This window comes from Natator depressus, chromosome 10 (genome assembly GCF_965152275.1).
Source record: "Natator depressus isolate rNatDep1 chromosome 10, rNatDep2.hap1, whole genome shotgun sequence".
NCBI classification, from domain to species: Eukaryota; Metazoa; Chordata; order Testudines; family Cheloniidae; genus Natator; species Natator depressus.
The window spans coordinates 15628780-15655835 of NC_134243.1; the positions used below are offsets into that span (position 1 = coordinate 15628780).

General features: G+C 40.4%; 1 protein-coding gene across 2 annotated transcripts in view; it reads left to right on the forward strand.

The window, feature by feature from the left end:
- Nucleotides 1-2934: 2934 nt before the first annotated feature.
- Nucleotides 2935-27056, forward strand: part of CCZ1 (CCZ1 vacuolar protein trafficking and biogenesis associated) — a 32440-nt gene continuing 8318 nt past the window's right edge. The window contains exons 1-12 of one of the 2 annotated variants that reach the window (XM_074964595.1): nucleotides 2935-3072; nucleotides 6324-6421; nucleotides 6512-6605; nucleotides 6698-6775; nucleotides 8000-8047; nucleotides 8542-8625; nucleotides 10966-11141; nucleotides 15335-15416; nucleotides 19671-19732; nucleotides 21006-21117; nucleotides 21894-21927; nucleotides 22383-22500. In XM_074964595.1, coding sequence (XP_074820696.1) covers nucleotides 6597-6605; nucleotides 6698-6775; nucleotides 8000-8047; nucleotides 8542-8625; nucleotides 10966-11141; nucleotides 15335-15416; nucleotides 19671-19732; nucleotides 21006-21117; nucleotides 21894-21927; nucleotides 22383-22500 — 803 coding nt within the window. In that variant the 5' untranslated portion in view covers nucleotides 2935-3072; nucleotides 6324-6421; nucleotides 6512-6596. Of the gene's footprint in view, nucleotides 3073-3602; nucleotides 3816-6323; nucleotides 6422-6511; nucleotides 6606-6697; nucleotides 6776-7999; nucleotides 8048-8541; nucleotides 8626-10965; nucleotides 11142-15334; nucleotides 15417-19670; nucleotides 19733-21005; nucleotides 21118-21893; nucleotides 21928-22382; nucleotides 22501-27056 lie in introns of those variants that run through there. The other variant, XM_074964594.1, reaches the window with a different exon arrangement.

Consider the following 27056-nt stretch of genomic DNA (forward strand, 5'->3'; position numbering starts at 1 on the left):
GCATTTCCTGTCAATACAATCACTAGACATCTAGAAAATCACTAGTTAAGGAAACATTAGTATTCATACCACTCACATGCTACCTATCTCAGAAATCACACATAACCATACATACCCACATTCCTATCCTATATGCTTCTACAACATAGTTCCTTCCAGTATTATTATTAAATATTTGTATTGCTATAGTGCTTAGGAGCCCCAGACATGAACCTGATCCCCATTGTGCTAGATGCTGTACAAATGCAGAACAAAAACACAGTACCTATCCACAATCTACTAAACTTTTAATAATTGCATTGGTGGCAAATGCACTTGATCATACTTCAGTGTGAGTTACCAAACATATCAGCATTGGAATTTCCATTTTTGTTTTTAAACAAGCAATAAAGGGAAACGTTCATCCCATCTGACTTGCTGTTCCAATCTCCACCACCACCTACTATGCTCCTTTGCGATGTTTTTTTGGAAATATTTGATTCTGACTATTTCTAGGCTGTGTCAGATCCCCCAAATGAATTGGCAGCTGCAACATTTTGGAATGAAGTTTTTAATGTTAATTTTTTTTATAAGTGGAAGAATAAGGAACTGGAATGATCAGCCTTTTTGATTACTTACATTTGGTACTGGATATCTTTTTCATATGTTTGGCCAAACTCTCAGATCCTTATTCTGTCTTTACTCTGGCAACTCTACTCAGTGCCACTCAATCCCTGAGTGTTTCTGTAGCCCTCATGCCCAGCTTCCTCTCCTGCCAGTACTGAAACATGCTCAAGATGAGCTGAGAGAGAGAGAGATCTGCATGGAGGACCTGGCATTGGAAGAAGTCAGTCTCCCCTTGCTTCTGCTTCTGTAACACCACAAACAGCAGTTTAAAAATCTGCTGAGCCTCACTGGAAGTCTTGGGTCCTTTGCTAAGATTTGGGTGTACCAGAGCATTACTACTTCTCCTCTCCTAATTGCAGCCTCGACTGTAGGGAAAATATGGTCACAACTCTTTAGTACCTCTGGTGAAATATTTTATTGTGGAGGTGTCAGTAGTGACAACATAGTTAAGTTTGCATTAAGATTTGCACTTCTAATGGATATTACATTCCTTTCTCATATATAAAAAGTAATGTGTATCAATACCACATTTACAACGCTTACTTAGGGTCTTCTTCTTAGTGTATATGCAACATACTTCAGGTGGCACATGACCAGGATTCATCACCGAATTTGGTCCGCTGGTTAGATCATTAGCTTCCCCAGCCCGGGCACTAACGGGGAGCGCAAGGTGAATGCTGATCCATGCCCCTTACTTAGGGTAAAGACCAAGGACTTGATTTAGCACTACATTACTGCAGCTTTATGCCTGCGTAACTCCACGCTGGACTAATGAAATGGTGAAACAGCTCCTGGATTTTTAGGGAAACCATCACCTGCAGTTGAGCATGACTAATGCTATCCAGACTCACTCTGACAAGTTAGACAATCTGGACAAAATAGTAGAATAGATTAAGACAGCACACTACACAATGATGAAAGTAACTAACTGAGAACTTGAGGGGAAACAAACACAGAAAATATGATCTTCTTCCAAATTTAATCCTGCACAACTTGCTTGCAAACTTACAGTGCAGTACTCTGTAAAAATGGCATTGTGGGGTACCATGCTTATTTTTGTTTACTCCAGATCTGCCTACAAGCAACAAAGTGGGGTTTTTTTTAAATGCCCGACTCCTGAACACAGCTTGATTAACTGAAGCTGGGATTTTGCCATCTCAGGCATCATCACACGTAATAAAGAAACTGGAAAAATTCTGCTCTTAATTACACAATTAAGACCAGAAAGGACCATATGATTATCTATTCTAACCTTCTGCAACTGCAGAGTCTATCAAAGAAATTTCTGCATCAAGCCTAATAATCTGTAGTTGAATGAGAGCATCTCTTAGAATAGCATCCAGTCTTAATTTAAAGACTTTAAATAATGGAGAATCCACCACATCTCTCTAAATTGTTTGAGTAGTTAATTATCTTCACTGTCAAAATAGTCCCTTTATTTGCAGTTTAAGTTTGTCTAGCTTCAACTTCCAGCCACTAGATCTAGTTCTGCTAGATTAAAAAAAAACCTAGCTTCAGATATCTTCTTATACTAACACACAGTGGTCAAATCATCACTTAATCTTCTCTATAAAATATACAGATTGAAATCCTTAGTCTGACATTGTAAGGCATGTTTTCTAGACCTCAATCATTCCTGTCGTTCTTTGCTGAACACGCTCCAATTTCCAACATACTTTAAAAAGTATGACTATCAGAACAGGACACAGTATTCCTCTTCTGATGTCATCAATATTGTATACAGAGGTAGTATCAAGTCCTTTCTCCTACCTGATATTCCCCCCAGAGATAGGCCAGTGTGGAAACAACAGGGTTCCAGAAGTGTACTTGAGGACAGGAGTTGGCTCAGCACTTTCGGAACTTACTAATCACATTCATGTGTGAGGACAATATTGTAAGCTCCTGACTGGAAGCTGTTTGGGACAGGGACAGTATCTACCTGTACATCTAGAGTGGAGCTCAGTGGTTTTAATAGGGGCCTTTGGCCACTCCCACAATACAAATAATTAAAAGAGGAGGAGAAGAAATAAAACCACAAAGACCTTTTTCAAATGTTCAAGTTCATGAAATCCTGGTCCTGCTAAATAACGGCAAAACTCCCACTGACTTCATTGGGGCCAAGACTTCACCCTCTATCTTTATCAAAGCTTAACCAGGGTTGACTCTAGAGCCACCCGACCGTGCGGCTCTGGATATTTTTAAGCTTCTTTAGTCCACACAAAGCACATGTCAAAATCCCTGCTATCCCTGAAAGCGCCACGAAGAAATGCTCACCCAGAGATCCTCACCATCCCACGACAGCACGAAACGCCACTCTCCAGCTGCGCTGCTCAGGCCCGTCCCCCACCTGAACAACCCTTACCCCTTACCAAAGCCACACACAGAGAGAGAGAAGGGGAATCGCTCTTCCCGGCAATGTCACTTTTCAAGACCAGCACCACTGCATGAGGCAAACGAGACCGCCCGGTGAGCATCCCCCGCCAACCCGGTACTTAGCCCCCCCGCCCTGTCGTGCCCGAGCCCCCCCCCCAGCCCGTGTTTCACAACAGCGATATGCCTCTTCCCGGGCGGCCGAGAAGGCAGATAGTTCAGCTCGGGCTTTCTCCGTTTCCTTCGTCAGGGCCTCACAGCCCAGGAAAGAGACAACAGGAGCCACTGGGACCCGCCGGCTTCTGCTGAGCTGCCCTTGGAAAGGGAGCCTGCCCGCGCAGCCGCTTTCAGCTCGCTGGGGATCCCGCCCTCGCAGGGGCCCGGGAAGATGCTCGGTTTCCGCGGGGGCTGGGCGGGGTCCCCACTGAGGAGCCCCGGGGAGCGGCGAGGGGACGCCGGCTGTTGCGGAGGGAGCGGGAACGGGGAGGCCTCCGGCAAGTGCCCTCCGCTCGGCGGCGGTGGGGGCGGCGGAGCTGTGAGGGGGTCGCGCTGGCGGCTCCCGGCTGTGCCGCCCGCGGGCGCCGATAGAGCGGGTCCGGGTCGGCGCCGTTCCCTTCCGGGGCAGGGGGAAGGCGGAAGTGCCGTGTGGGGCTGGGGTTGGTGCCGGCTGAGGGCCCCCGGCTGCTCCCCGATGGTGTGTGGCGGCTGCCAGCCCCAGACTCTCTCGCTTCGGGCCCAGTATGGCGGCGGCGGGGGGAGCCGGGCAGGAGAAGCAGCTCGCTCCGGCCCTGCTTAGCTTCTTCATCTACAACCCCAAGCTGGGGCCCAGGGAGGGAGAGGTACGTGGGGCAGCCTGGGCTCGGTGTGTGCGTCCGCGCAGGTCTGGCTGGCGTGGGAGGGGTGATGCCTATCGGAAGGGGGGGGGGTCTATCGCTGTAAGGGAGCGTGTGGGGGTGTCTGCTCCTCTTCACTTGAGGTCGTTGTCTGCCGGGGGGGGGGGGGGGAGGGGAACGTCTGTGTGTCTGGATGGGGTAGAGAGGGGCTGTCTGAGGGGAGAGGAGTGGGCCACATCCGTGTGTCTGTCTGAGGGGCGGCGGGGGGGGGGGTTTCCCTCACCCATTGTTCCCTCATCTTTCTAACATTCACGTGGTGATTCCCAGCCCCACTTTCCGCAGTTCTAGGACCCCGGTGAAACACCAGTGATGTTGCCTTGCGACGCTGCTGCACCACCAAAAGACATTCTGACTCTCACGCTTGCACTGTCAGACAGGCTAGTGCAATACAGCTGTCAGGTTTCCGCTCCAGCCGTTCTGTTTATCCCTTGACACTGGACAACAAAATGTCCTGTAATATTAATATCCTTATTTATGGAGCACCCATGGAGAAGGGCTGTTCTTAAGTGCCTCACAAGCTATAAAGGGACGCTTTCAGGTTAAAAGTATGAGCTAAAAGTTTCCAGTATTACAACTGTCCTTGAATCACCTTACCAATATTTGTGGTTTTACAATGATATACTTCTGTTTTTAAAATGATTTTTCCTCTGGTTTGTTGCCCTGTAAAAGTCCCACACAAAAACAGGGGAAACTGAAACTGACTAAGCAGGTGCAGCCTTGAAACTGACTAGACACAAAGTATTTTCAAAGCATAAAGTAAACTGAAAAATAGAGAAAATGCAGCTAGTTATCTTAGGTATTTACTCTAACAATACATTAAAATATTCAGGGGAAAGTATGATTTTAAGATGAGGGGTCCCTATAGCTAAAACTTTAGCATTTAGAAACAAGGCTGCTTGACCCATTAAATTCCTGCAGCAACAAGGTTAAAAAACTCTCAACATTTCCCAACACAAAATAAATGCATGCACATAAATGCATATGCAGATAAGTGAGTTGGGATCCATGGCACAGAAATTGTTCTGAGCGCCTGAGCTTGCAGGATCAGGGCTTTAGAATTTTAGGGTTTTTAAAAGATCCTTCAGAAGTCTTCCATCTGCTTAGATGTTCCAGGTGCATACAATAATGCTAAATGTTTATACAGCACTTTTATTTACAAAGTGCTTTGTAAACATTAACCCATTAACCAACATCCCTGAGAGTAGGTATGCACATGATGAATCCTTTCTGATTTCACAAAAGGTATCTGTTAACAACAGTGTTTATGTACTACTTCTGAGTGAGTCAAATTGATATCAAGATGTAAATATACATAGTGAGCATTTGAGCAGCTAGATGAAGCTAGTAAGTTAACTGGCAATAGTAATGGAAGACTGATCTACCAAGCTATCACAGATCAATACAGATGACATACTATCTTTAAAACAGCCATCTGATACGTTGTAGTCTATCTACCTATCTTCCTGTAGTTTCATTTGTTAGATTTAGGATACTGATTTAATCTATGTAGGTACTTGTATGGCCCCAATCACTATATCTGATGAACTATTGTGGTGCACTGTTAAAGAACTGCCACATATCTCCAGATTTGTCTCCACTTCAACAGTAAATGAAGTAATACCTTAGTATATTTTGTGCGTTGGTTATAAAGTGCTGTGGGGTGTAAGCTGCTATATTAGCAGTAGTCGGTTATTTTTGTCAATGCAATGATTTGTTATAATGTACTTTTCCAAATATTTACAACAAAAAAAGTGGAGCATTTAACTTTATTAAATTTAATAGTGTCCACCTCTAAAATAATGTTTCTAGAATGTACTTGTTTACTAGAATTTATTTGAAATGTCTAAAATCGAAAATTGTAGACAACAGCAAATTGCATGGCTAACATCACAGTACTAGCTTTCTGTTTATAAATTCTGCTGAATCCTGAGGCTAACAATTTAAAATAAGTGTGCTTAACTTTTGTAGTGCACCTGAATTCTTTGCTAGCTAATGAGAAAAATAAAAAGCTTTCTTCTGAGAAACAAGGCAAACTTTAATGTTTGAAGGGGTCTATTTTCTTCTCATTGTGAGTGTGAGTTAAATATACATATTGAGAAGCAAACTTATTTTTGACTTCCTGCCTTAAATATGTGGTGTTCCTGTGTACAACTATACAGTTGCATTTCACTTCAGCTAAATTCCAAAGGAAAATGAAGTGATTCTTGTGCGTAACTTGTATAACATACTGCATTTGTAAAGAACTTTGAGACCTTTTTTGATGGCAGGCCTTGTTAATGTGCAGTGTATGACTTTTATTTATTATTATATAAGCCTGTTTGGTAATAAGACAATTTTTAAACTCTGTTCAGTAAACTTAAGGAAGCTACAGTTTATTTTGAAAAATTATTTTATTTTGGATCTCTGCTATTCTATTTAAAATTTAGTCATCTTTATTCTTATTTCAAATTGTAGGAGGAAAAGAAGATTCTCTTCTATCACCCAAATGAAGTAGAAAAGAATGAAAAAATTAGAAGTGTTGGATTATGTGAAGCTATAGTACAGTTCACAAGGTAGTAAAGTATTAGTGTTTGCATAGTTTATTACAGTATAACAAATTGTATGTTTCCTAAAATTTTGTTCCAAATATATTATTTTTCCAGGACCTTCAGTCCATCAAAACCTGCAAAATCTTTGCATACTCAGAAGAATAGACAGTTCTTTAATGAACCTGAAGAAAATTTCTGGATGGTCATGGTATTTATATGCATGATATATACCTTCCTAAAATGTTAAAAATTGCTAAATACATTCTGCATTGTCTGATGCCAGTTTGTTCCACTTTCTAGGTAGTACGGAATCCCGTAATAGAAAAATACCACAAAGATGGAAAACCAGTCATAGAGTATCGAGAAGAAGAGTTACTGGTAATGTTTAGTTATTCTTTCTTTCTAATTTCCCTTTACTTTTCTAATTAAATATTTTAGTTGTAAATTTTAAAAAAAATATAGCTAGCAGTGTCTTTTAGGTCAGCTTATATCTATAACATTTGGCTGTTGTAAAACTGATTTAAGAATATGACTGCAAACTGGAAATAAAGTAGAACAGAACATTTTGCAACAAACTTTAAAAGGGAAGAAAGAGACAAAGATATAGGAAAAAATATCCAAAAAGGAATTTAGAACCACACAATAAGAACAGCAGTGAAATTATGTAATGAAATGTCATTAAAAATAACAAATTGAGAGATCTATTGAAATTTCAAGGAACAGGCCAATACAATTAATGATCCAACATTGATTTAATTTGAAGAGTTTACAAAGAAATCTTCATTACTACATTTAACTATAGCAGCTTCTGTTACGATCCTAAGATTATTTATTGATCATCTTTGTTGGAAAATCAAGCATATCATGTCTGCCAGGAGGCTTCATTTCAGCATTGTAATATCATCATTTCACTTTAACTGTAAGCAGGCAGAGTAATTGGCCAGATGGCATAATTTTAAAAAATGTTTGTTCAGGCTTCCTGTGTTCTTTAAAGTTTGTGCATCATGTTTTTATTCCTCATTGTGTTCTTAAAGAAATCATTCCAATAAAACAAACCAGTCTTACTCCTCTTGCCAGAAAACAAATTAAAAACCTAGTCTGGGTCAACATGTCAGCCCAGTGATGACTAGATGTGGAGTCCTCCCCTACTCTTAACTCCTCACCTGCCCTGAACTCCTATGCAGAGTGAGGGGAAAGCTGATTTTGAGCTAACTACTCTTCACTAATGACCAGCTAGTGCCCAGCACTTATCACCGTTATAGGTTGTTACTTTAGTCATATTCCTTTTTCAGTACATATTATGGTTTAATAATAGTAATACTGTTAGGTTTACATTTTACAAGGAAAGAGAAGTAGAAAATAATTCATGTGTATACTGAGAAAATACTTCATAGGAGTACTGTTTATAGTTACTTTTTTCAGCCATAGCCAGTAACTGCTAGGAGCTTTTGTTTTTGATTTGTGTAAGAGATGTTCCAGTCTTTCTTTTAACTACCACATGTAAGCCAGAATATAGAATGTGCATGGCATTTGTAGGACAGTCATAATATTTGGAACTGTGCCTATTCTTGTAATGATGACCTATTATTGGCTGTTTTACAGGACAAGGTTTACAGTTCAGTCCTACAGCAGTGCTATAGCATGTACAAGGTAAGGGTAATAGATTTATAACAAGATTATCCTTTGAGAGAGGGAGATAGACCACCCTCTGCACCCTACTATCTGAGCATAAACAAATTACTCACTCCTTATGGGGTGTCAGTCTGATCCATACTGTCCATTTCTTTCTGAGTTGTAGTAGTGGCAGTGGGGAGGATATGACAGAGTGCTTTTGTGGTCCTCAGTGCTGTTCTTGAGTTCACTGTAATAGGAGTAGTAAAACCATTCCCAATTTCTGTGAAAACTTAAATTAATTCCTTCACATAGTTACAGATCTTGATTGACAGGAGGTTATCCCAAATCTGCTGAGGCTACACGTCGTCTAGGTTAGTTAGTTTGTATGGAATTGGGGAAACAGGAATTATGTGGGTAGCAGTTTAGTTCTTATTTTTCTGATTTTAATCAAGTTATGAGTAACTGTTGTGCTGTATTTACACAATTGCCCAACTAAGATTGCTTTTTTTTTTTTTTTTTTAACCTATTAGCTTTTTAATGGCACATTCCTTAAAGCCATAGAAGATGGAGGTGTAAGGGTTCTAAAAGAGAGATTAGAGAAATTCTTCCATCGGGTAAGTTCTTACTGTTTATTATTAGAGTACAGACAATGTGTTTGATACCAAAGAGGAAACAAAATGCACAAGTGCCTGCACGGAAGAGCTTCTACTCTGTGTGTGTGTCTGTCTGTCTGTCTGTCTGTCTGTCTGTCTCTCTCTCTCTCTCTCTCAGCAATGGGAAGACTAGAGTGAATGACTAAGAATGTTTGAAAAATGTTTTGTTTAATATTATTATTGTCTCGCATCATGGAAGACTCTTTAGAAGGGATTTGAATAAACAGAGTGATAGCTTGAAGGGCTAGAATAGGATGATCATCTGTTACAGATAAAATCATCTTAATATCCATGTTTAGAAAACCGTTAAAACCTTAATTATAATCAAGTATGATTAAACTTTTTCTTTAATAGAGTTATTTGCATGACATAATTACAAAGCCTTTGGCAAATCACATCCACTTAGTTTTGTCGGACAATGGCAAAGTGTGTCTCAAATCCCCATGTGGAAAAGAACACCATACTACTGTTACCAGTTAGTCCTCTAGCTCCAACCTTGCTGATAATACATGCAGTGATGGAATTTCACTGATGGGATTTTTGTTTTCAGATTACTTTCAAAAAATGTGGGAGAGAAGAGACAGAATGTTCCCTTCAGTTTAAGGCACTGGACCAGGACTAAGGAGAGCAGTTTTCAGTTTGGCTCTGCCACACACTTCTTACCTGATGCTGGGCAGGGCTATCTTAACACATGGATGGAAGAGAGGGGGGCTATGTACAACTATAACTCTTGCATCCCCTACCTTTGTGTATTTGATTTTTCAACTTTAATGTTTATAGTGTAGCTTTTTGGATTTCATATAATACAGCATTAGATATGATGTAGAACATCATGTGTATGCTGCAGGTTTCCCCAAATAATACTTCTGAATATCAATAACAAGAAGAAATGGTAGGGTAGTGAAATAACTTCTAGGATCATAGAATCTTTTGTTCCTTGTGAGTAAATGGAGCACTGCTGTGTAACTTTCAGCTGTGTACCCAATTTTTTGTGCCGACTAGAACAGTCTGTGTGTTTTCTCTTGTGATAAATGTAATGTGCCATATCCCAAGCACTTCTGTAAGTATGACATTTTGTATGCATTTACATATTTGTTTTTATACCACAGAACTTCAAATGAATAAAACAACTTCAATGTATAACATGCTTAAGTGCATTGTGGGATAGTTCATCACAGATACATAATTGTCATCAGATCCATTCACCTGCTAATGTGGAATATGTTGGTGGATTGTTTTGTAGTGCAGTTGGTCATACTGTTGGATGCTCTCTGGTTCCATGCTACCTTTGTATCACTGTTCTCTGGCTTTTCTGAAGTACCCTGAACAATCTTAATTTGGCTTCTTCATGTGATCTTAGATCAGCACCATTACTCCCTACTTTGTCTTTTTAATAATATGGATAATAGAAATGCTGAAACAAAGATGCATATAGTGCTTAAAAAGTAACCAACCACTTCTTGTCAAGTCTTGGCATGCCAGTATTTCTGCATGGTTTATATCATAATCCATTATTCTAATGTATGACCTGCACACAACACAACTAGAAGAAAGAAGTGGAGATTCACTCAACACCAAGCTCTTCCAATATTTTTCCACATTTTCAAAAACACGTACAAAACAAAAACAAAAATAAATTTTGTTCTGAGCCTTCTATATGTCTTACTCCAGCAGGTTTCTCTTATGTTTATACAGTAGAGGAGTTGCAGTGGACAGCACATTAGGGTTTCAGGTCCTTTAGGATTATTTTTAAGCAAAAAGAGGAAAAATGTTGCTTGATGCTTTTCAAGGTCAGGCACTTAGATTTCAGTTTGCACAAGTTGTTCCAAGCAGGTGGTCCCCTGCACCTGCACAGAACCCCATTGAAGTAATTGGGGACCACACATTGGTACGGGGAGAACTACATACAACAACTTACAGGATTGGGGCCTTAGATTGTTGGCTTTTTGGGGCAGGGAGCCTGTCTTTTTATTTGTCTGCAAGACATTATGCACATCTTTGCTCCTCGCTCATGATTCTAGTTATCATTGATCACACTGAATGTGTATAAATGAGATTTAGCTAGGCTCTATTTTCTCCATGCCCCCAAAATGGATTTGTGAACTAACATCGTAAATAATTGTGTCAATGTGCAGTATGATATATAGGCTATCACTTCAGGTTTTGGTACAGAGCAAAAGCGCCCAAAAATTAACACAGAAAAGGTTAAGTTGAAATGTTAATTTTAAAGGCTTTATTATACCTTTTAAATATTCAGAAAACCATTAACTACCCTCCTTTCCTTTATATTTGTTCTTTCAGTACTTGCAAACACTGCATTTACAGTCATGTGACCTGCTGGATGTTTTTTGTGGAATCAGCTTCTTTCCATTGGATAAAATGACTTATTTGAAAATCCAATCATTTATTAATAGGATGGAGGAAAGCCTAAACATAGTCAAATATACTGCCTTTCTCTACAATGATCAGCTCATCTGGTAGGTATCAGAATAATGGGTGGGAGGGGGACATAATATGCATCTTAAAATAAATGACAGTGCTGTATTTATTAGTAGTATTTTCATAGAGTTCCGAGGAGTCCTCATCATGGCTCAGGACTCCATTGTGCTGGATTCTGTACAGACACACACCAAAAAGACTGTCTCTGCCTCCAAGGAGCTTCTGTAGGGCAGACCTTTCATGTTGTGGGAAAAGATAGAACTAAGGTTGCTAGTGATAAATGAAACTAGATTCTCCACGTACGTGGGAGTGATAAATAATGAAGAGGACAGGTCACTGACTGAGAGCAATCTAGATTGCTTGCTAAACTGGGTGCAAGCAAACAATATGCATTTTAATACAGCTAAAAGTAAATGTATACATCTGGGAACAAAGAATGCACATCATACTTGCACGATGAAGAACTCTATCCCAGGAAGTAGTGACTCTGAAAAAGATTTGAGGGTTGTGCAAGGTGATCAGCTGAATACGAGCTCCCAGTGTGATGTTGTGGCCAAAAGAGCTAATGGAAGCTGGGATGCATAAACAGGGGAATCTTGAGTAGGTGTAGAGAGGTTATTTTACCTCTGTATTTGACGCTAGTGTGTCTGCTGCTGGAATACTGTGTCCAGTTCTGAGGTACACAATTCAAGAAGGATACTGATGGAGAGGGTTCAGAGAAGAACCATGAGAATGATTAAAGAATTAAAAAACATGCCTTATAGTGATAGACTCAAGGAGCTCAGCCTATTTAGCTTAGCAAAGAGAAGGTAACAGGTGACTTGATTAGTTTATCAGTATCTACATATGGAGCAAATATTTAATAATGGGCTCTTCAGTCTAGCCGACAAAGGTATAACACAATCCAGTCTCTGGAAATTGAAGCTAAACAAATTCAGATTGGAAATAAGACATACATTTTTAATGGTGAGAGTAATTAATTGTTGGAACAGTTTACAAAGGTTCATGGTGGATTCTCTATCACTGACAATTTTTAAATCAAGATTGGATGTTTTTCTAAAAGAACAGCTCTAGGAATTATTCTGGGGAAGTTATGTGTCCTGTGCTATTGTGCTAAATGATCACAATGATCCCTTCTGGTCTTAGAATCTATGAATATAGAACAGTTGAGTATAGAACCTTTCCTAATAGTTGTGGATAGTTTCCATTTTGAGAAACATGCACATTGAAATTGGAAGAGCTGGCCACCCATGGAAAGGTCTTTCACTTACAATGTGATCTGGAGAATAATAACTGTGGCAATAACTCAAACAGTGTGAACGTATTTGGAGAGGACAAACAAGTTTTTCTTGTCAAGCAATGTTTTGTAGGCATACTTTCTTTTTTCTCCAAGAAAATTACAGAAGTCTTAAAAAAATAATCAGTGATGGTTAAATATTTGCATTTATTCACTTGTCAAGAATGTCAGAGTGTACAATTTGAGTGTCAACAAGAAAGAGAAGCTGAGTTGCTTTACGGATGCTGGAGATTACAGTTGATAAGTGAAGAGACGTGGAATTAATATTTTAAATGGTTTCCCTTTTTTTCTTAAATATTTAAGGCCCATGCAATCTTTCCTGAAAAAGGAGGATCTTTCTCATAGATTGGAATGACCAGTTAAAATTTGCATCCACATACAATGTATAAACAATGTGTCATCCCTTTTAACAGTACCTTATAGTCATTTCATCTAAGCCATAATGATTTCAATCAGTAATGATGGGCTTAAATCCTGGGGCCTGAGTGGCTGAATCAATGGGAGGTGATGGTAGTCAACACCAGAGAATTTTTGGTCTGTTACCTTACAGTCAGCGTCTGCAGTGAGGATGTTGATTGCAGTTGAAACAGATGTTGCATAGTTCACTAATGCAGAAACCTTAAGCACACAACATGTAGGGTTGCCAACTTTCTGATTGCAGAAAACTGAACACCCTTGCCCTGCCCCTATCCTGGGGCCCCTGCCCTGCCCTTTCTCTGGGGCCCCGTCCCTGCTCACTCCATTCCTTTCCCTCAGTTGCTTGCTCTCCCCCACCCTCACTCACTCATTTTCCCCAGGCTGGGGCAAGGGGTTGGGGTGCTGGAGGGGCTGGGGGATGCAGGCTCTGGGGTTGGGCTGGGGTGGAGGATGAGGGATGCAGAAGGGGCTCCAGGATGGGAGGTGGGGCCGAGGGGTTCAGAGTGTGGCAGGGGACGCCGGACTGGGGCAGGGGGTTGGGGTGTAGAAGGGGGTACCTTCTCTGGGCTGAGGGTGCGGGCTCTGGGGTGGGGCAGAAATGAAGAGTTCAGGGTGTGGGAGGGGGCTCGGGCTGGAGCAGGGGTTGGAGTGTGTGTGGGGGGGGTGAGGGCTCCGGCTGGGGTTGCAGGCTCTGGGGTTTGGGGTACCAGAGGGGGCTCCAGGGTGGAGGCGAGGTGTTCAAAGTGTGGGAGGGGGCTCAGGGCAGGGGGTTGGGGTGCAGGAGAGGGTGTGGGGTGCAGGCTCTGGATGGTGCTTCCCTCAAGCAGTTTCCGGAAGCAGCCGGCATATCCCTCTGGCTCCTAGGCACAGGAGCGGCCAGGACCAGGGGGCTTTGTGCACTGCCCCCATCCGCAGGTGCCGTCCCTGCAGCTCCCGTTGCCCGCAGTTCCTGGCCAATGGGAGCTGCAGAGCTGGTGCTCAGGGAGGCGCCTGCGCTGCAGGCAGGGACAGCACGTGGAGTTTCCCTGGCCATCCCTGCGCCTAGGAGCCAGAGGGACATGCCAGCCGCTTTCGGGAGCTGCGCAGAGCCAGATGGTGCAGCAACTGGACTTTTAGCATACCGGTCAGCTGTGCTGACCAGAACTGCCAGGGTCCTTTTTCAACCAGGCGTTCTGGTCGAAAACCAGATGCCGAGCAACCCTAATAACATGGCCAAGGGAAAACGCGATGAATAATAGGAGTTTTAAATGAAGGGAAGGAAAGTTTTGAGAAGTAATTCATAAACCTCATAAATGTGATAATCTGACATTAGCATTCAACATAAATACACTCATTATGTTAAACTGCGTGGGGCCATATTCTGAGCTGACTCACAATTTGTAGATCCCTTCTGACTTCTGTGGAGTTGTAAATCAGAGCAAAATTTGGCCACATGCTCTTAATGTGATGTGTGTGTTTGTTACAAAAAACAGAGCTGACTATCAATTTCTAATGGATGGTTTATTTCTAATAGTGTGAACCAATATACTAAGTTAATAATTGCTGAAGATTTGAAACTGATAAGTTCCATATCAAAAGTGAAACATATAATGGGAAAAAGGACCTAGTCTGAACAAGATACTACCAGAATTACCATAACGTCTGAATTATTTTGTATTGAATCTTATTAATCATTAGGGTTCTTAGTAATTATTCACATTGTTAACACAATTAGCAGCTTTTAAAAATACTTTTTAAAACTAAAGACAATTTACGAATCCATATTTGATTTTACAAGCAAGTTATATACAACCAAAAAGTAATATTGAACAGCAGTACATTTTCAGCTAATCAGAACTACTTTTGATCCATCCTGACTTCGTTTGCAGAAAATATTACAACAGATTGCATTTTTAACGGAAACAAAGAAGTTTATGGAGTTTGCTGCATCAATGTAATTTAAAACGGACAACTCCTCTTCGGCTGTGTTTGATTTTAGGGTGTTTATTGACATGGCATACCTGCTTTTAGCATACTATATCACTTAAGAGTAGCTAGGCAAGGTTTTCCTATTCAAAGGCTCTTAAGAAGTGAGGAGAGAATGTGCACAATGTTTAGGTGAGAAATAATTTATAAACTATTATTTTAAAAAATCATAGTCTTCCTACATTTGTCTAGATTCCAGTATTTACTGCACATAATTTGCTTGTGAAATCAAATATGGATTCATAAATTAGGAAAAGCCTTTTTATAGCTCATGATTTTATCTCTTTGTTAACTTGGCTATGTTATTAGTATTGTAGGGGAATGAGCATTCTATTAAAAATTAAACATATACTGGGACTGTCTGTACAAAAGAAATTGGTGTATTGTCATGTAAGAGAACTGAGTTAATTCTCCCAGAAAGCTCTAAATTGTGGCCTGTCCAGCTCTTGGTTAGAAAGGTGTTGGCCATGAAGGAAGGCCATTAGAGAAATTGTTTTTCCTGCTTTGCGATCTACATTTTAACTTTTTTTTTTCCCCCCTCTCTCATTCCAGGAGTGGATTAGAACAAGATGACATGAGAATTTTATACAAATATCTCACAACATCCCTCTTTCCAAGGCACATAGAGCCAGAGGTATGGATGTGTGGTTTTTTTAACAGCACATATACTTTGCACAGATTTCTTGTACCGTATACACTATAGCAATAAGTACTTGAGCTGGAGCTCCTTTGATATAGAAGAGGGGAAGTTTCTGAAAGTGGTTTCTCCAATTTAGGAATTAATTTTTTATGCATACATTCCAGTCCAAAAAAAGCCCAAATTGATTGGCCTTTAGGGCACACTACAAAGTCTTACTTTTTGAGCAGGTATTTTTTGGGAGTGCTTTTTTTTGTAATTTGAAGATGATGTGATATATTGATTTGTTTTGTAATGACTCTGCCTAGTGGTTGCATGTAGCCAGTGGAGGTCTGCTGCTGCTCAGGTTCTCTAATGGTTTTGTAATATATATTTAGCGGATGGTAAGTGTACTTCGAGTCCAGGATAGGTAGTTCTTTAGGTATGTCTATTTAAATCTGAATAAATATTGTCATAGAATTGTCAGTACAGTTCAGTTGGTAACACTCTAGCTTCCAAGCCAGAACATCGTGGATTCTAATCCTATACCAAAGCTTGGGATCATATCAAATGCTAACCATACAGTGAACTAATATAATGCAGTACTGTATTCATATAAACTTCTTTTATATGAGGCCTTAATTTTGCCATTTTTGGTGACTGGCCAGGTGAATGTTAAAGAGCTCACAACCCCCCCCTTTTTAAAAAAAAAAAAAAAAGTTAAAGTGCAGAGCTTGGGCTCAGAAAATCTGAGTTCGCTTCCTGTGTGACATTGAGTAACTCATACCACCTCTGTGTCTTGGTGTTCCTGTCCATCAGATAAAGAAGGTGATATTTACTGTATAGTTGTTGGAAAGCTTAATCTATTAATATTTGCATAGTGTACTAGCTCTTACAATGGATGGTGCTATGGAAATTCAAAGTGCTGTGATAAGATTGTGATCCTTGCTCACATTCCCTTTCTCAGTAAAGTTCATGCCAAGAGTGTGAGCTGTGATGGAGTGTGTGTGTATATAGATATATGGTATATTTGCCTATCCCGTTGATGCACTCCCAAGTATTTAATTGCTTTCTAGTAAAGTGCTTTAGTATAGATGGAGTATAAAAGGCACTAAATTAAATCAAGTTCAGTTCTCAATCTAGTCGTGATAATTGGTTAATAGCAAAAATACAGTAAACAAATCAGCTTTTACTTTTTTAGGATAGGTCTGAACAGAGGCATTGTTAACGAGCAAACTAGAGAGCGGCACATGACAGTTGCCAGTGATCCAAGCCTTTGTCACCTCCAGCATGGCTGTGTCTGAAGACTGTTTAGAAACTTCAGCTAATGCAGAGTTTGGCTCCCTGCTTAATAGGTAGTATCCTACAGGGAATTGCTCATGCTCTGTAGTATACAATAGTTTCCAGTTGGCTACTATGAAACTCTAACTATTCGTTTGAGACCTGGCTCCCTCAAACTGCCTTTCTTCTCATATGATGTCATCTCAGTTACAATTAACAGATGCATTTGTTCTAACAGTCCCCTGCTTTTGATAAGAAGGTACTGATGTTTTCAGTGAAGTGTCCTTGATCTTGGACTTGCTTCTCCCCTTTGTCCAGGTTTGCTGACGTTCAATATTTCTATGCAACAAAAATTATCTATGTTATAAAATTGTATATGTGCCTAGGTATTATATGCATTGAGAAAATATCCAAACAGACAATGCAAGTCTGTAGATTCCTTACAGCAGAACAGTTTCTGAACAGCAGCTCACGTTGTCTGCCAAGTGGAAATCAATCTTCTTGATTTTCATTTGTAAATCATTCGTCATGTTTTTACAACTACCACCTGAATTAAAAAAACATTAAACTAATCAGATTTGAATTTTCTGTATAGAGAGAGCAGAAAATACTCCTTTTGTACTGTTACAGTACGAGTTGCTGCTAGTAATTGCTGTGTCTCCAGTTTTGCAAAACCATGTCCATTCTGTAATCCCCTTGTTTCCACACACTTGTAATTTTCCAAAACATTCATCTTTGGGGATAGAGTTTTCCATCCTTGGCATCACCATTAAGATGACTCGTTTTAACATTTTAGTGAAATCCATTCACTTGATTTTGATTAATTAGAGGATGAATAATGTATTAAAATTTTCAAATACATTTGAAAGGTCAGCCTTAACTCTGCCTCTTTGCGTTTAAAATGTGTTTTCTTTATGGGCCAAGTTATACTCCCACTGCATCCAGTGAAAGGAAGAACAGTCCCAAATCATTTATAAATGATCAGTTAGTACAGTATGTCGTTTATCTTAAACAGATTTTCATGCAGTAACTTTAAATATACTATGTGTAGTCTTCATACTTTGCATGATATTTAAGTTTCAGTGGGATGCACAAAACAAATCTGCAAAGATTTCTTATTTTGCTTGGACTTCAGCTAACTGTGAATGAGTTGTTCATTTCTCTCCCCGAGAAGGGGGGCGAAAAGGTGCCCAGTTTTGTCAAATGAATTCGATGGTCTTGAACATCTGTTCATACACATGGTAAAACCACCACACTTATGTGCGACCTGCTGATGGCCCATGAGCTGTGCAAGGTACTGCTGTGCAAGGATTGCACAACACCGACCTGCATGCTTCATAATTATCTCTCTCCTTTTTATGAGAACTAAATTCACTCTAATATAAACAAAGTAAATCCTTATTAACAATGGCTAATGGGACTTAAATAATTTGCATTTCTACTGATCTTTTTTTGTATACTGCAATTACATGTGAGAACAGCATGTCATTGAGCATAATTTTCATGTGGAGTTATTAGCAAATAGCATGCACTTAGAGTTAATGCTGCTACAGATTAATCTGATGCTATTGTTTTCAGCCACCTCTGAGATTTTAATAGGCGTAATGGTTATATACAAAAAAGTAATATGTAATTATATGGGTACATCGACAGGGTATAGTGAAGAGAGTATAATTTAAATAATACTTTACATTTTGTATAACATGAAAAATATATAGCCTCCTAGGCTCAATACACTACACAAATATTAATTGACTTTAGTAGAACCTTGCCCAAAGCCTGTGGCAGGGCCATGCTAGCATACAGGTCTCCAGACTCCAGTTCTTGTACCTTCACCACAAGACCATCTTTCCTCCCATAACTGAATTAAATGAGCTCTTGTAAGGTTTTAGAAATTACAGAAGTGAATGTTTCAGAAAACTACAGATTCTGCTTTATTTAGGTTCCTTGTGAGTCTGCACTACTGGCATCATATTAAGAAAGCGGGAGCTGGGATAGCCCAGTACTTTCCCAAGGGAGTTTCAGAAAGGCTGCTTAACTGGGCCTTGGATGTCACTGTTGGTGTTCACAAGTGGAAAAGGAACAGTATTCCCTTAGCAGTAGAAAACCTGAATGTTAGAAAGCAGTAAGGATTCAAATTGTGCAGCAGGTACCCCAAAAGGGAGCCAACTCCGCTGCGGGCAACAAAAATGTTGCAAATATGTAGACTTGACTATAAACAACAAATAGGAAAATAATGTAGAATATTCAACAACTGAAAATTAGAGATGGATAAACATTATGTGGATGTTGAACTACAGCTATATTAAAACCACATCTGTATTAAAATTGCAGTTTTGATATCATTTGAGGGTTTCCTTTAAGAGCTTTAGTTAGGATGGTTGACTAGTGACCAATGTATTACCTAGATAAAATGCAGTTCAACCGTGCACAGCTTTACCAGTGTGAGATGTAGCCTGTGCTGCGGTTAATATAAGAAATGTTAAGATATTAATGAGGAAGCAAGGATGGTCTTGTAGTTATGGCACTAGACTAGGACCTAGGAAGTGTGGGTTCAGTTTCTGGCTGTTCCACAGACTTCTTGTGTGACCATGAACAACTCACTTAATCTTCTTCTGCCTCAGTTTCCCACCTGCACAATGAAAATGCTTATCAACCTGACAATGGTGGTGTGAGGATAAGTTCATTAGAGTTTGCTCAGATACCATGATGACAGGAGCCATAAAATTACATTAAAAGAGCTATATATCAAAGTTAAAACTTAACTCATGGAACTTTTTTCAGATTAATAAATGTAAAACCAAAATGCCCAATTTTCTAAATATTGTTGTCATTTATTCTTGCCCCACCCATTATGCATTAATGGTGTATTTCCTAGCAAGAGAGGTATAGTCTGCAGTCTGTCAATTGTGGACAGTTTCTTTAGCTACTGCAGAACAAAGAGAAATGGAAAGAAATGTCCCAAACTGTTTGTTTCCTGTTTGTTTTCAGTTAGCAGGAAGAGATTCCCCAATACGTGCAGAAATGCCAGGAAATCTACAACACTATGGAAGGTAGTTCTTATCATCTGTCATACGCTATACTGTTTCTTCCCTTCAGAAGGAAAGCTAGGCTCTTGGTGCACAGAATAAAAACTGAATGGTTTGTTTAGGTAGGAGTGTAAATGAATTCCTGAGACTAATTTCTACACCCAGATAATCCCATAGGCTTCAGTGGGGTTGCACAGAGGATAAATCCATGTAGATTTTTGGCCTGTGATGTGAAGAACCTGCTTTAGATCTACTGCATACCTATTTCCTTCTTGCTGTTCTTAGCATGTTGTACAGAAAGTATTTTAGTATTTCTCCAATTCCTTTTCCCCAAGCAATAAGATTTGTCATACAGGAGCAAAACAATGGTCTGTCCAGTGACTTGCGTATCACAATGGCCCTATATATTAAGTGCATCAGTGGGAGACTTTTTGCATTTGGCCAGTGTGTGACCTTATTCTGAATGAAGGGTTAGGTCCTTCTTGGCCCCCTGTTTCCAAAGCACAAAATGTTGCTTTCTTTAATAAAAACCCCGGTTTAGTGTTTTCCGCTTCTTCAGCGTGAGCGTAAAATCAGGGTGGGTTCTAGCTCACTTCAGTCTTGCAAAATTCTGATGTTTTTCACATTTGTATATATTGTTAGGGAGCAAAAGAGTGAGATGTACCAGAGAGTACATTCTGTAGTCATCACTGATAGGGTATTCCTTTTAAAAGCTACTGGAGAATTTATTGGGTTTTCCTGATCATCTACGTATTTTTTATCTTTATTTCCCTAGCTCCAAATTATTTTGGTGCTAACATACTAAGTTTTTTGAGGTTTTTTTTGTGGGCCTGTTGGTAAATACTGTTGCTTCCCTGAGCAGTAGTCACCTTTGATCAAGAAAAGGCTGTTGAAAGGCCACTGATCACTTGCAACTCAGTCTTGAATCACAACATTCTGTTTATCTTGATCTAAAAGAACCCTCTTTCTGTGCATTCTCACAAAGTTTACTCTAGACTAAGGCCCTGATCATTCAAATTCTTACTCACATGCTTAATTTTAAACATGAGTAGTCTCTTTGAAGTTGGGACCTAAGTCTTTCAGTTAATTTGAAATTAGTAATTTGACATGGACACATGTTCAGATACTACGGTGACAGGGAGTTATATAAGTAACTGGGTAGACAGAAATTCTGTGTGTTCAAATGTATGCATGTATTTAAAAAGTTGTTTTAAAAAATTGTTCATGTGCTCATAAATTGTTTTTTTATTGAATATAAAAATGAATTATATCTATCCTGTTTAATTCTGGTTTTTAGGTTTCTTACTGGACCTTTAAATCTTAATGATCCAGAAGCAAAATGCAGATTCCCCAAAATATTTGTAAACACAGATGGCACTTATGAAGAACTTCATTTAATTGTTTATAAGGTACCAAACTCTCTCTATTCCAGTGTATTATGAATCCAGCCAGGAGGAAAACACTGCTGTTTTGTTTCTGAATCCATGCAGGAAGGTGCATATGGCACGACCAGCTTAGAACAGTGAGAGAGGGAGCTGTCTGAAGGTTCAAATTTAAAACTTCAAATATTCTTTTTTCTGAATTCTCTGGGTGTCTTTTGGAGGCTTTGGTTTAATCCAAATAATGCAAACTTGGCAAAAGTCTGTCTGTATTCCTTCCATGTTGCTTTACCAGCAGTGAACTCGGAAAGCAAAATATGCTAGCCATGTGTAATATTTTCTCAGAGCTCCTTACCCTGGTTTCTGGCTAGTGCCAACCCTAAGCTAAAAAGGTTATATCTGTGTTATAAAAAGGTTTACATGTGGGTTTGGACTGGTTTAACTAAATGGATTTTAAAACTGATTTTACTTAAAGATTTAGTAAGATTAAGTGCAAATTTTGTGTGTAGGCAATGCCCTAGCCAGGTTACATTTAAATTCCTGCAGAGTAGCACAGTACTTCTCAAAGCCCTCATGAACAGCTGATTTAAAAACCTTGTGTAGGACTGATGTAATATGGAAAATTGGGTATCATATATAGGCTCATGGGAGCAAAGGTTTTACTGTTAACATGCTAGCTTTACTGTGACTTAAGGCATTTTCAAAATTTAACTGGTATACGATAAATGACTTCTACAGTGAACGTATTGGTGAGGTTGAGGGAAGAAAATTTATTTTGTAATTGTTTTTGTTTTGGTTTGTTTCAGGCCATGAGTGCAGCTGTCTGTTTTATGATTGATGGTAGGTACATATTTGTATGATTTGAAGTAAACCATGGAGATTAAATTCTTTTCTTTTGACAACTTTGTTTTTCTGTACTATCTCCTTACCAAAACATTATCAAACATAAATCTAGCCTGATTTTTCTATTGCAAAATATTCATTTGTTATAGTCTTGTATGTTAGTTTGCTCTGTGTGGATGCTTTCACCAACTTCTTAGTCAATTAGATTATTTATACTGTGTTTTGCTTGATGGTATAAAAGGGATGCTATTTTGCCCTCAGTTACTCCATGGAAGCCCCCTGGATGTTGATGAGATTTCTTGGGTGTAACTGACAGCAGAATATGGTCCAAGATTCTTATAAATGTTTAAAGTTAGCTACAAAAGAACATGTTTGCCTTTTTGGCACAAAATAGTATAGACCTCATGTACTGTTAGGAAAAAACTCATTATCTTTTTAAAACTGCTTCATAGCCTCAATGCAACCTACACTGGATTTTTGCCGTAAACTGGACAGCATTGTTGGGCCTCAACTCACAGTATTAGCATCAGACATATGTGAACAATACAACATCAACAAAAGGATATCAGGGTTTGTACTATCTTTATGTTCCTATTGCAGACCTTCACCAGGTAGCTCAAAGTCTGTTTTAATGACTGCTTCAATAAGGGTAACAATATGAGTATATATTTTAAGAGCATTCTCTTTGAATTAACATGTATATTTTATAAGAAGTTATCTCTCTCCATATGTATCTTAGACATTTATAGAGCATCCATTGTCACATATTTAAGTGCCCTGGGGGAACTGCACTAGTTTTTATAAAAGTAACAATTTTATTTAGGTGCTTGTGTGGTTAAGGTTCATTTTGCTTTTGGCAAGGCCTTTTGCACATGTTTATTCTTACAATCTTATAATTGCTACTCTTTTCCTACCCAACTAATTATCAAAGTATTAACCATTTTAAAGGAAACCTGCAAATAATTAAAAGGAAAAGTCCAACAACTGTAGAATATACTGCCTACCCCAAATAGCTAGGGCAGAGGGGCATTCAGACTCAGTGGTCAGGCAATTCCTGTGAGGTTTTGTGGTAATTTTTCATGTGCAAACAGAAATTACCTTATCCCAATAGTCCATTTTTAGTCTGCAATGAGGGTTCTGTTGGGGTGTGCAACATTAGCAGCATAACAGACATTGATGTATCCTCTCGAGTGGGAGCAGGAGAACGAGGACTTATTTTTCCCCCTTCCCATGTCTTGCAAATTTTAAATTTAGTATGCATCTCCCCATTCCCCTTGGTGGAAGTATCTAGTATTTAATTCTAAGGTCCTATCCACACTGGATCAGAACCAGGACTCTGGTTGTACCTATTGTTGTTCTGAAGCTAATGTGGACAGGACCTAAAGTAATTGGAAATTCTTCAGATCATTTTTAACAAGGAGTCTAAATAAAAGTAGATTCTGTAACTTCCGAGAAAATCCAATTACTCTGAAGGAGTTTCTGTCTCTGATTCTTTGCAATAGGGCCCATGGAATGCAGGAAAGTGGGGGGCAGGGGCATTTTAACTTTGATTTCCTCGTAAGTTTGAAAAAAATAAAATTGCTGAGGCTTAGGTGCTACCTAATCTTTCAAGGTCTTAGATATACAAAATAAGCAGTTTATTGGCACCTTTTACTAGAAAATATACTTGCCCAAAGGCTGCTTCAGCTGTGGGGCCCCATCATTATTTGGGCAGACAAGAGGTTTTGTTTAAAAGGTAAAGGTGATAATGCCTTGACAATCTTATTTCTTCAGGCACCCGACTCATGGGCTTGATAAGAGAGTATTGCCTCCGACTCCTGTCCTTCTATCCAGCCAAGCTGTGTTCAGTGTAGGGCCCAACTGGGAGCAGGGTAGAGGCATTTTAAACCACTTTTGTGTTCCTCTGATCCTTTGGGCTGCTGGGTAACATTTGACGCCTGCTGTAAATTACAGTAACCATGGTACCATTACACCAGCCGGAGTGCAGCAATGTTCTGGCCATCCCTGTGGCTGAAGGGGATAGAGTGTGTCATAGAGCAGCTGATGCCATCTCTGTGCTTCCAGGGGAATCCCCAGCTGCCTGGCTAAGGAAGCTTTCAGGGCCCATTGTGCTGCCTATACTTATTCAATTCATTTTCCTCTACTCCGCCTGCAAAAAAAAAAAAAAAAAATGGAACTGCTAGAGAAGATGTACTGATGTGGCGGCGTGTTTTCTTGCAAGACTAGAATTCTAAATGGATCATACAAATAGAGATCAGTGTAGACGATAATCCTCTGCTCCCTCAATGCGCTGCATAACGCCAGGGTCACTTGTAGAAACTTATAGACAAAGAGTGAGAGGATTTTCTTGCATGGGCCACATGCTGTACATTTATTGTCTTGTTCCTCCACTTTGTGAACATTTTTGGCTGACTTCAATGAAAACTTAGTTTGCCACTGAAACATTGTGTGAGGATGGCTTGTTCTTGAACATCTTCCCAAAGGCTAACCCCAAAACCGGAAAGGAGTCTTTCTGATTACCTACCTTCATCACACTGCCAGTGTGACTGGTCCCTTTAAGTGGGAGCAGGTTCCAATGCACCTGAGGCTGATTAGCTGCTGCCCAGCTGGGCTGAAGGGTAGGCACCTGAGCCTTATAATGGAGGAGAGAGCCGCAGGGGAAAGGCTGCTACCTGTGGACTTCTCTCAGCCCAGGGAGGTAGACAGGAGAACAGCTGCTGCTGTCTCTCCCTTTGTAAACCCTTCCCTTCCTTTCGCCCAGCAGGTGCCTTCCCGTAAGCCCAACTGGGCAGCAGGTAGTCAGTCATAGCAGACTATAGACAATGAGGCAAGTTTTGTGGTGACCTTCCTCTTGACTTTCTGAGACTTTGTTTTTCCCAAACTGATGGTGTATAGTGTAAAAAAAAAATACACTGGGATGATATTTTTCATTTAGGTAAATAAGGGCCATGACATTTATATTTTTGAGTAGACAAGGTGAGGACTTTCAGTTTAGATAAAATATATTGGCTATGTAATTTAATTTATTACAAATCCATGGATATGCACATGCAGACAGTGTAGTATGCAGTATCAAGATCAGAACCTGGGACTTTCCTCTCTACAGAGAGGAGGCATAGCCTTGTGAATAAGGCACCAGGCTGGGACTCAGGAGACCTCAGTTCAATTCCCAGGTCTGCCACAGGCTGTCTTGACACCTTAGACAAATCACTTATTTTTTTTTTTTTTGTGCCTCAGTTCCTTATCTGTAAAATGAGATAATTATACTTACCTACTTCCAAGAGGAGTTATGAGGAAAATTCCTTGTATGTATCAGATGCTCAGATATTATGATGTGGACCACATTGATATTAGAAGGACCACTGCCACTGGAGCTCTAGAAGAATATTATCTCTGAGCAGTATTAGGCATTACCCTACATAGGTCAGTCTCTCAAGGATGGCAGCTGCAGATATCTGACATTGTATGGAGTAGAAAAGAGCAGCATGCACATTAGCCAGTGCATTACATAACCTTTCCCTGTATATTGTATATCATGTAGACACAAAAAATCGATGTTAAAATAACATTATTTAGGTGGCAAGTCAAGCACTCAAAAGTTAGGAGATGCCAGAATTAAGGTTGCCTCTGCAACCTTAATTCTGCCCCTTGTACGTATGCATTATGCTACTGTCTTTAATTACATGATCGCATACTGTTTTTTCCACAGGCCCTCTACCCCTTTTCCTAACTGCTTAGTGCTTGACTTTGCAGCCTTTAATGTTCTTTTAGCATTTCCTAGGTCTTTAAAAAGCAAACTGAAAAAAGAAATTCCATCATGTGGCATCCTATTGAAAACTACCTGGATGATCGGCAGGACTGGAACGTTTAGATCCACCACACAGGCCATGTGAGCTAACAGAGTAACAGATAGCAGTAGTAGGTTGTCATCTTGTATGTGAATCAACATTAGAGGGAGGTGGTAAGCTTTGCCACTGTGTTTCATGTACTTACTGCCAGCAGAGGAATGGTGAGACTGAGGACTCTTAGGTTCCATTCCAAGCTCTGGATGGAGTGTGTCTAGTGGGTTTGCACTCTCTTCTGCCCGTTCGTCCCTCCCCACTCCTCAGGCTTGAACCCTTCTACTCCATCCCCTCCATCTTGTCCCAGTCCTGTCTTCTCCCTGCCTGTGGCTCCTTATCCCAGTCCCATTTTTCTCATTTAGCCAGTCCCAGTCTCCACTCCTCAGGCTTCTCATCCCAGTCCTAGTCTCCTTGCCCAACCAGTCTTAGTCTTACCCTTCCAGGCTCCCATTCCAGTTTCCTCCCACTCCCAGTCTGTCTCCTTGCCCAGTCATTCCCAATCCTCCCCCCCACCACCCCTAGCTCCTTGTCCTGAATTTCCTTATGCAACCAATAACAGTTCCCCTGCTCTCTCTCTCCCATTCACTGACCTCTTGCTGCTGCTGCCACCTCCCACATCCACACTTGGCTCCAAGTCCCAATCTCTCTCCCTAGACTCCTTGTCCAATCTGTGTCCCATTCTCCGCCCACAGCCCCTTGTCCCAATTTCTTTGCTCTGCCAATCTCATTTCTTCCCCCACACCCTGGCTCCACATTAGATATGTCTCCCTTTCCCCCCTCACCTCCTTCCCTTCACCTACTGGCTCACAGTCTCTTTCCCCTCCCTGTTTTTTCCTCCCTGGCTCCAGGTCCTAGTCCCCTTGCCCAGCCAGTTTGTCTCCCCCTCCCAGCTTCCTGTGGTCTTGTCCAGCCAATCCCAATCTTTCCCGTCCAACCCCACCAGCCATCTTCCCTCCATCCCACGGCAGGCCCAGCTCTTGTCTACCCTGCATTCGAGTCACAGCCTCCTCCTCCGTGCTCCCTGAGCCCAGCAGGGGTGGTCACTGAGAGCACAGGAGGGACAGTCTCCTTGCTCTCTGTTCATGTGCCCAGACCCAGCATGGCCCAGAGCTGCAATGGTGTGGAAAGTCCAGCTTCACTCCTTCAGCCCTGGACTGGAGCGTGCCCAGTGTGCAACTGACTCTTCAGGGAATTTAGCTGCTAAAAATCTAAGCCTCTTTTGAGCATATGCAAACCACAGTTTTTCAAAGGCTTATAACTTGGTCAAATTTGGACAGATCTTCA